General features: G+C 38.7%; 2 protein-coding genes and 1 pseudogene across 2 annotated transcripts; all 3 read right to left on the bottom strand.

Moving 5' to 3' along the window:
- Positions 1-47: 47 nt before the first annotated feature.
- On the bottom strand, positions 48-1,692 carry LOC111623724. The gene is made up of 3 exons (XM_023366409.1): positions 1,466-1,692; positions 1,070-1,227; positions 48-606 (listed from the first exon to the last, which is right to left on the bottom strand). Exons 1-3 carry the CDS (start codon positions 1,558-1,560, stop codon positions 338-340), a joined length of 522 nt encoding a protein of 173 aa, XP_023222177.1. The 5' UTR covers positions 1,561-1,692; the 3' UTR covers positions 48-337.
- A 4,061-nt stretch (positions 1,693-5,753) lies between these two features.
- Positions 5,754-8,935, bottom strand: LOC111623710 (annotated as a pseudogene).
- Positions 8,936-9,175: 240 nt separating this feature from the next.
- On the bottom strand, positions 9,176-9,869 carry LOC111623711 (OTU domain-containing protein 1-like). The gene has a single exon (XM_023366397.1). The coding sequence runs from the start codon at positions 9,835-9,837 to the stop codon at positions 9,193-9,195; it is 645 nt and encodes a 214-aa protein (XP_023222165.1). The 5' UTR covers positions 9,838-9,869; the 3' UTR covers positions 9,176-9,192.
- Positions 9,870-10,461: the final 592 nt, after the last annotated feature.

Here is a 10,461-nt window from a genome sequence, read left to right on the forward strand (position 1 = left end):
ATCTGTTTGTTCTAAAATCATTAATATAAATTAATTTTTATGTGAGCAGTCCTCATAACTTGAGTGTTAAATGAAACTCCTTGTATTCTTTTTAAACAAGCTCTTGAAAATCAGGAGACTGTTATAAAATTTATATACTCAAACATTAAGCTGAAATAAATTACTTTGACTGAAATTTTGTCTAGTGTTTGTAGTTTTATTCATTTATAAAGTCAGGAAAATAAACTTTATAACTGCAGTCCTCCTGCAATCATCAAATATGTATTTTCAATTGAGGAAAATAAACAATCATATACAATAAAAATGATTTTTATTTCAAATCATAAACATTCAAATTTTAATTAGACATTTTTATTATAGATAACAACTCCTTTTGCAATTCTATACTCTCTCTCTCTAGTTGCAGTCCTTCCTCTGCAATTTTTATAGATTTCCTTTCCAATTCCTCAGAAATGGCATTGCTCCTTTTAATTTCACTTAATAATTCATTTATTTGCCGTTCCAGTGGCCGTTTCTTTTTCTTTGATGACCTTGTCACCCTTATTTCGGGTTCAAGTCGTTCTGGTACTGGTACATCTATCAATTCATTCGAATTTTCATCGTTCTCTAAAAGATACAAGCACAATTATTTAAAAATATACACTTATTTTATTTAAATACTCACAATAAAAGATGTAAATCATATAAAAACATTAATTTATTAGAGTAAATGATGATTACCTGTTTAGTAACAACCACAAGAAAAATCACCAGAACTTAAATGCTTAATTAAACAAAAATATATGTAAAATGGAGTTTGTGAACATGCTTAAATATTTTACAATGTCTATCCAGACAAATGTATTCTGACAACTTGAATTTAACCGGCATTCTATAGTTCTTGCAGTTATAGATGCCAAATGGTAATAAAGGCACAGATGTACAATTTTAATAATAAATTCCAGAATGTTGTGTTATATTTAAAAGTGACCAAGTATTATGAGAACTTGAGTTATTATAACAAATATTTTTGATGGTTAAGTAATAGATCTTGATATAGACAAATAGGATACATCTAATGATAGTTTACCTGTATCCAATTCGAGTGATGGTAACACATTGCTACAACTCTCTTCGATTAATGCTATATTCTGGGCTGGCTGATGTCCTATAATGCTATTAACTGCCTGGAAATATTGCCAGGTAGATGGGCTGCCTCCCGAATGCCCAATCTTCGTTACTTCTTCTCTAGTTAAAATAAAAAGAAAATTTCAATGTTTCAAATAGGAAGAATTATTTTTTTTAAATTTAATAATAGTTATTAATTTGATGTTTTCATCATTTACGATTATCGTACGAGTAACAAGAAATATAATTTTCGTCATTTACTATCAACGTTCGAAATATAATTGTTTAAAGAATTCTTTATTTAAATATTAAACGATAATTAATTTAACGATCACGTATTTCCACAATTTTAACTTACCTGTATTTGGCAGTTAAATTTTTAATTTTCGTCCTTACTTCCGACCACGTTCTAGCTCTGGAGGTTGGCCTCCGAAGACGAATTTCTGCCGCCATTGCCTCATATACACTTTTATTTCGTTTCGCTCGACGTAAATCATCTATCTTTTCCCGCCATATTTCAATTAAAACTGAAATCTTCTCCTCCGACCAATTTTCTGAACGTTTTTTCTCACCCTCAAATGTTTTTCCATCTGCTTCCGCCATTATTTTTGAACTTGTGGCGGACCTCGTGGAAAGCTTGAAGCGACTTAAGCTTCTTTGAGAAAGAGATTTAAGCTGAGCCAGTTGTTGGTAGTTAAACCGGTTTAACGTTAAGTCAGTTCCGTTCATATTCCATTCCTTAAGCTGGCTTAGTCATTTAAGCTGGCTTAAAATATACAGTGTGAATAGGGTATTATGGGCGCAGAGAAAGTCCAAGTTTGGAGGCCATGATTGTCCATGAGAGATGCAGTAGTTTTTTAGTTCACTTCTGGCCGTCTCGTAGAATGGACAGTGAAATAAAATGTGAAAGGTGTCTCCTTCAGTGGTGTTGTCGCATGTGCAGGTCGAGTCGCTTCGTCTTCCGATCCTGTAGAGGTAGGACGGGATGTTGCCATGTCCGGTTAGGCATTGAGACAGGGAAAACGACGGAGTGATATAGTGATATTTCTGTCTTTTGTGTATTGATGNCAAAAAGTAATTTTCTAAGTATTGCTTTATTTTATTGGTAATTTTTTTATTCTGTTCTATTTTTAACACGTGCAGAGAAGTGACCGATTACGTGGTCAACACGTGTTTACTCTCTTTCGATTGTGATCGACCAATAAAAATCTCTAGCGGAATGATACCGACAAACTGTTGGTTTATAGCAGGTTCCAAGTTAGAATATAGATATAATGGTTTGAATCCACTCAATATGACGCTATCAAAGTGCAAATTCCGAACTGATTGGTTGAAACAAAAGGACAAGGCAGATTGTACAGTAGGATTATGGGCAACTGTACGTTCAGACACTGATGTATTTTGCAAAGTATGTAATTGCATAATACAAGTAAAAAAAGGTTTCCAAGCACTTTTTGATCATGGAGGTACTTTTACTTTTACTTTTGCTAAAGATAAGAAGGCTGTCTTTCGACTTAGCCTGAATACGAGAAGGAAGGAAGAAGGGGTGTAGAGGGTGGGGTATAAGAGGTTTAGAAAAGTTGGAAGGAAGAGAGGTTAGATGGAGTATCCCACGAGTGCCTTGCATCGTACTTGTAAGTAGAGAACAATTATAGTACATATACAATATAGGGTGGTCGCTGTTGACCAGTGCTTGTTGCACTTTACAAGGAAGTAAAGATTAATACAAAATACAGCGATTATGTACACAGTGCACGCTGCCACGGAGGTGGAACAGCAAACAACAGAAGGGTTAGTTACAATTAAAATAGGGGGGGTGATAACAATATTTGCTCTTGGAAGCTCGAGTAGGGAAACATGCAGGAATCCTGGAATATTACGTTATACAGTAGAAAGAGTATTGCAGAGAGCGATAAACAATCTGTTGATGAGTACCATAGAATGGCAAATTGCCCTAGACAATAAACCGTGAGAAAGTGGCTACATAGCCAGAGCGGTTCACACGTTACCATGCCTGCTGGCAGGCAGGGAGGGGTGCGTATAAGCACTTTACAATAACTGGGAGATACAGCAAAAAGGGGAATTACAAAAAGGGGGGATAAAGCCCCGATGAGTTAAAGATTACATAGAGTAACACTGGAATGAGAATATTTACATAAAGTACACTGAAGGCAGTGGTCGAGGTAGCTGCAGATGGTAGCGGCTAGCTTGAGGAGTCCACTTGGTCGATACCCGTAGGAAAGTCAATGCGGAAAGCAGTGCAAGAGTTCACAAAGTTTGTTAGCTGGGTAAAGCTTTCCTTATGGGCGCAGAGGAAGTCCAAGTTTGGAGGCCACGATTGTCCATGAGAGATGCAGTAGTTTTTTAGTTCACTTCTGGCCGTCTCGTAGAATGGACAGTCAAATAAAATGTGAAAGGTGTCTCCTTCAGTGGTGTTGTCGCATGTGCAGGTCGAGTCGCTTCGTCTTCCGATTCTGTAGAGGTAGGACGGGATGTTGCCATGTCCGGTTAGGCATTGAGACAGGGAAAACGACGGAGTGATATAGTGATAATTCTGTCTTTTGTGTATTGATGGCAGGAAGCTGAACGTCGTGCGGCCAGTTGCTGAGTTGTTCCATTCGTTCTCCCAAAGGTCTATGCTGCGGTCATATATCTGGTTTTTGATGTAGGTGATAGGAAGAAGACCGAAGCATGGTTTTATGAGTAGTTTCGCTGCCTGTTTGGCCAATTCGTCGGCCCTTTCGTTACCCGGAATATTCGTGTGGCTGGGAACCCAGCCAAAAGAAATATTCCTGTAGCGGTTAAGATTATTTGTGAGATGGTTTAGTCATACGTCACAACTGGATCACGTGCCCCTTATACAGGGATACGCAGATGATACCGTGCTTCTCATGTCTCACTACGACCACAAGGTATTACAGGAAAGGGTCAACAACACTCTAAATGAAATCTATAATTGGAGTAATAGGTCAAAACTTAAAATCAATCACTCCAAGTGCAATGTGGTTGTTTTCTCAAAGGGGAAGATTTTAAAGAAAGGGCCGAGCATTAAAATAAATGGCATTAAAATCAAGAACTTGCCTTCGGTAAAGTACCTGGGTGTTATGATTGATCAAAGGCTAAACTGGACGGAACATGTCCATTACATCTATGAGAAGGCCACCAAGATCACGCACGCACTAAAGTCTATTTGCAGAAACAGGTGGGGCTATGGCCCAATCACTAGTAGGATCCTCTACACCACTGCCATCGAGCCAATCATTCTGTACGGGGCCGAAGTATGGGGTTCTTCTGCAATCAAGGTTCACGTAAAAAGAAAGCTGCTTTCAATCCAAAGGCTTTCAGTCATCTCCACGACAAAAGCTTACAAGACGGCACTTACAGAGGCCCTTCTTGTGCTAAGTAATCTGTTGCCCATCGACCTCAAGATCAGAGAGAGGTACATCAACTTCAACCTTAGCAAGCTGGCAAGCAACAAGATCACCATTGATCAGTTTTATGAAATCATAGCCAGAGACACTCTTACAGAAGACATCAAGACCATCGCCAACCTCGTTACAACCAATGGGATTGATAAGACCAACAATTATCAAGCCATCCACCCTAGCTTCTCTATTATGATAGACACAGATTCCTCCTTTGACAACAAGCAACTCATAAACATTTTCACTGATGGCTCCAAAGCAAACGACGCAGTCGGTTGTGCTTTTGTAGCCTACAAGAAACAGCAGTGCCTCCATCAAATGCGTCGTAGACTGCATACCAGCTGCACTAATAACCAGGCGGAGTCTCTGGCCATCCTTTTCGCTCTGAACTGGATCCAGCGTAACTCCCATCAACTGCAAATCGATAACTACCAGATTCACAGCGACAGCAAAATTGCTCTTCAGCAAATTGCCAAAGAAAATAACACGCTTCCAATTGTCAAAGATAGTATTCAGACAATTATGGACTTAAAGGATAACGGAATTAACGTTTCCTTCCATTGGGTTAAGGGACACTCTGGTATTCCGGGCAATGAGAGAGCTGACCTCCTTGCCCGGTCTGCCCCTAACCCTTTCAGTAGCATCTTGTACAACAAGCTTAGCACCACCTACATTAGGAACATGATGCACGATGTAATCAAGAACTCGTGGCAACACAGGTGGGACAATAGCGACACGGGAAGGCTTACGCATAGCTTCCTACTGAAGATCCCCGACAAGCGCACGAAGCCCCATTACAGCATGTCCTTCCAACTTACTCAGCTGGTTACTGGCCACGGAAACCTGAGGACATACCTCAAAAGGTTCCTTGGCAAAACAGACAGACTATGTGTCCTCAATGAGGAAGAAGACCCAGGCCATCTTATTTACCACTGCCCGCTCTATACTAACCAGCGGAAAACTCTTAAGGACATTGTGATAAACAGTGGGGAACATTGGCCATGCACCCTCAGTTCATTTGGCAACAACAAAAGCAGTTTTATTGCTCTCAGGAACTTTGCGAAAGACATTAAAATCCTGGACTAGTTATAACCAATCTCCCAGGACTAGGTGATCTGGAAATTTCCTGTGGTTCCTCTACACGACCAGTGTGTGTCTTCGGCAGCCACCAGGGGAAGCATATGGACTTCCTGTGCCCTGGCTTCTGCCCTCAAGTAGCTTGTATGTATACTGTTCATCTATACATCTGTTTTGTGCTGTACACTTGCTTTCTTAATTTTAATCTTAGGTTAATTACTGTGTTCTTTTTTTCTCTTGCGATGTATAAACAGTACTCGACACGCAGATTTAATTGTACACAAGTTATTTTCTTTAAGTTTTCTGTTTATTTATGTAATCACTGTACCACTGTTGTGTTCCAAACTATGTCGCGACGATTATTATCTATGTATAACTATTGTAATCACTGTCATTCCATTATGTAATGTTGTTTTCCTATCAATTAAAGGCGATGCAGGATGCCCATGGCTCCCATGGGCTATGGTCACTTCCTTCCTACTATCCTATCTCCCTATATTTCATTCTTATTCTAACTCCTTCATCATCTTTATCCCTTCCTCCCTATTTTCATTTATGGCTATACCTATGAGTTCGGCCTGTACCTTCCTATGTATGTATGTATCTTTTCGCGCTCTAACCAATAAAAGACTCAGGACAAATGTCTTACCGGTACCGCCAGGAGCATCTAAGAAAAATGTTTGACCAGAAAAATGTTTGCCTTTTTCGATGCTTTCTAAAATTTGGCTATAAATGTGAGACTGTTCATCGTTTAACAAATTTTCATTAGTAGTTACAATCTGTGCTAAAATATTTGAGTCATAGCTCATCGCTCGGAGATAGTCTGTATTTTGTAACACTTCATTACATCTTGATGGCTGAGGTAAACCATACTGTTGTAAGCATTGGCCTCCTAAAGACAGCACCGTATCTACAAGACACACCAAGCATTTATTGTATACTTCATTTAAAATTAGACGAACATCTCTATGTTGTAACTCTAACTCGACTTGGTGTCGTATATCTTCCGAAAGGGTATCTTTATATTTCTTTCAAAGATTTGAAGCATCTGACAATTGACAAAACATCAACATTACTGCAAAAAGTTAGCGTAATCTAAACGGAGATTCACATAGCGCAGCTTCTAACATAGTTGCATCCCAGTGCCTTTCGTCTTCTAGCAAGCCTAGAACCTTACATGCAGACTGGTATGTGGGTTGAATCGTACCATTAACCGTTTTCAATTCTATGAAAGATGTAGGGTTTCGGATTTCGTGTAGTAAAAGGCGAAGATAATAACACTCAGTATTATTAGGGTGGATGATATATTCCCTGCCTAAAGTCTGATTTTTTTTTACTCCTGGCCAGCCATTGACGTCATTACCACGTTTTCTTCTCTCAAATCTGTTGTTTTTCCATACATAGAAAGAGGGAACTTCAACATAAAGAAGTGTTTTTGCAAAATTATCGGTTTTGCATAAGTCAAAAAATGCTGTAAGCGTAGTTTTTACTGGATTGTTAACAATATTTGTTAAGTGATTGGCGTCATTTGGGTTGAAATAGACTCGCTGGCCATTTTCCAAATGCACAGTGAGATGAAAAACTGAAGGAAACCTCTCATGGATGGGTAAAGCAGAATTCTCCATACACCCTCGAGCATTTCATAGAGTTCGACTTCATCCTTTTCATTTTTAAGACCAAATGTTGCTTGATCACTCCCTTTATTGACATATTTACATATGTATTTTATAGATTTTACAGAGTTACAGTACTCCACGTTAATATGAGCACCGAAAGTACGTGAGAGCACAGGGTTATATGGCACTACCCAACGGTTATCAAGGGTCACACCAATGATTTCAACAGTGAAACCACCATCTCCTGGGGCTCTTCGTCGATACTTTGGGTATCCGTCTTCTCCTGTTTGAGTTTCTTGAAGGAGAGGTCAAGGAAACTTCTTAGTGCAGCTACCTTCTTTCATACAGGGTGATCTGTTATTTAAGTTACCGCAAGGCCCGTGTATCATATTGCCTTTTATAATTTCATGAAGGAGAGGATCTTTCGCAGGGTCTGGTATCTCTGCACAAATAATGCTATCTAATTTATCTGGAGAAATACGTTGCTGTAGCCACAGCAAAATGTGTATATGAGGCAAACCACGCTTTTGCCATTCAACAGAATATATAAAGCAACGCACGTCTTCAAACAAATTCCCCTCTGTTAGCAATGTCATTAATGCCTTAACTTTTAAGTGAAATACCCAGCAATGATATCATGATGATCATGAGGCTTTTGTCCAGATAGTAATGCATTTTTAATATCATTCCATCGAGGATTACATGTAAATGTAATGAATAAATCAGGACAACCATAATAGCGGACGTACGTCATGGCGTCTAGAGTCTTTTCATGCATATATCGCGGTGACCCAGTGAAAGATGACTGAAGCACTACCATCTGACCAAGCTGAGCGACATCGGTATCTTGTATTCCCATTGCAGAAACGGTTTTTCGAAGAGGTAACTTTGTTTTCGGCTCAATGTGGGAGATGTCAATGGAGTAACCATCCTCACCTCGACAGAAAAGTATCGGGTATTGTAATGCATTGTACGAACGGTGAACTTCACTAATATGTTGTAATTTGTTGTCATGACTTTGTAATACAATATCTCGTTTTTCAAACTGCTGTCCAACTATGACCAGAGCTACTTCGCTTGCTGTCGGTGCATTAAAACGTCCTCTATGAGCATTGGCTGGTTTCCTATCAGCGTGAATTACAACTTCTAAGTTTTTACAATTGTGAGGTACTTTTTCAAGAGCAGTTTTTAAATTTTTTAACTATGGGTTATAGTAGTGCAACATAGCCTGTAATTGTTTTATCAGACTTTTTTACATCAGGAAAGATGCTGCATCTTAAACTTGCCTCTCTCTCATACTCTCCAACAAAATAAATTTGTAAGAATTGAGGGGTTTTTTGAGGTAAAGGTTGCAGACTACCAATTAAGTGATACACCTGACCCTGCACTTTGAAAGTAAGCATAAATCCGTCTTCTATAACTTGTTTCGCTCCAAAAGACGTCATTTGGAAGCAAGCATTATACTTCCTAATACGGTCCATAAAATGAATGTGCTCAAAATGCAGGCCCATGAGCAAACTATTGAGTGGCTCAGGTAGAGGCAAAAAAGCTGGAAGCTGCACTTTACCGGCGCTACAGCACATACCAGGTGCTTCCTCTTTAAACTTGAGGGCATTACAGTGTATGCATTTATGACTCATAGTGCCCAGGGATACTAATTTATCGGTTTCATAAGCTATCTTTGGGTCATATTTCATCCCGGAAAAAGTTTTAATCTTCCATGGAAGCAATTGCCTTTCCGTTTGTTTCCTTGATTTTTATGCTCATATCTATGAACGACTGCTCTATGAACCTCAGGGTTATTTTGCTGGTAATGAACTGCTGATACTCTATGAACTTCTGGATGATTTTGCTGGTAATGGGCTGCTGCTACTTTATGAACCTCGGGATTACTTTTTTTGTATTTAGCTGCTGCTGTTCTGTTAACTTCTGGATTTTTTTGTTGGTATCTAGCTGCTGCTGTTCTGTTAACTTCTGGATTTTTTGTTGGTATTTAGCTGCTGCTGCTGCTCTGTGAACTTCTGGATTCTTTTGTTGGTATTTAGTAGCAGCTTGTAAGAGCTTTTTCTTCCTAATTGTGTTCGTAAATCTAGCACGAGGTTTTTTAGTACGTTTCTCAAAGGTATTCTATCAGAGTTAACTGAATTAAAAATGGATGTTGACAATTCATCTTCATAAGGCAAATAAACATCAAAATGTCCATGAGACAGGTCTTGCATAGAACTAAAATGCAGTCGCTTCACGGGGTTTCCTTCTACACCAAATTTTTCATACAGCTCGCCATTGTAGTAAACTTCGAAAGTTAATGGAAATATTTGTCCCGCTGCTACTAACTCGCATAAACCTCCATAAGTATTAAATCGCGACATATCGTCAAAGTATTCGACAGAACTGCTATAATTATTTCCATGACTATCATGTGACATTATCGAAAAATCATCCCAGTGACTCATCACGTAACCCACTATTTCTGCACGTACTTCTCTGGCCATCAGTTGAGTGTCATACAAAGCAAAGGATATTGCTCTAAAGAGGCAAGCTTTATCGCTTATAATTGGAATGATGGTGTGGGGTGTCATAACACCATTTATATTTATTATTTCAACAACCATAGTTATTATGTAATTTATAACAATCTAAATGTATAAAATTATTGCATTAAACATACCCCTTATTACTGAGAATCTTCTAATTCAATCAAACGTTTTCAATCTGACCAATTTTCTAGAACGTTTGCAATCTTTCTATAATCGAACAAATATGTAGTAACAAATTCGAATTTAAAACGGTTCGAACATCTGGTTAAAAATCGTAATACGTAAATATTGTACATTTGGAAATTAAGTTATTACCACCAGAAATAAACAATCACATCTAAAATAGTACAGTAGAAGCCATTCGTCCAGTTAAGCCTTAATCCTCCCCCCTCGCCCCGCAAGGGAATTTCAAAAAATCTCTTCTTAGTGTGCATTGCCATGGCATACCCTACCATAACGCAGATAAAAACAAAAAATTGCATCCAAAATAGTTCAGTAGAAGCCGTTCTTCCGGTTAAGCCTTAATCCTCTCCTTCTCCCCCCCCCACGGAGGAATTTCGAAAAATCCCTTCTTAGTGTGCGTTTCCATGACGTACCCTAACTGTCTACCAAATTTCACCTCTTTAGGTTAAGTGGTCTGCTCTGGGCGATGATGAATCAGTGAGTGAATGAGTGAGTCAGTCAGTCAGTCAGTCAGTC

Source organism: Centruroides sculpturatus, unplaced genomic scaffold (assembly GCF_000671375.1).
Source record: "Centruroides sculpturatus isolate CEXI.00-Female unplaced genomic scaffold, Cexi_2.0 scaffold80, whole genome shotgun sequence".
Lineage (NCBI taxonomy): Eukaryota > Metazoa > Arthropoda > Arachnida > Scorpiones > Buthidae > Centruroides > Centruroides sculpturatus.

Bases quoted from the DNA above. Each gene is read 5' to 3' on its own strand.
- LOC111623724 (XM_023366409.1), bottom strand. From the start codon at position 1,560: ATGGCGGCAGAAATTCGTCTTCGGAGGCCAACCTCCAGAGCTAGAACG. The intron at 1,228-1,465 runs GTAAGTTAAAAT...TATTTTAACTAG, and splicing joins AATTTAACTGCCAAATACAG to AGAAGAAGTAACGAAGATTG. The intron at 607-1,069 runs GTAAACTATCAT...TGTATCTTTTAG, and splicing joins ATCACTCGAATTGGATACAG to AGAACGATGAAAATTCGAAT.
- LOC111623711 (XM_023366397.1), bottom strand. From the start codon at position 9,837: ATGGTTGTTGAAATAATAAATATAAATGGTGTTATGACACCCCACACC.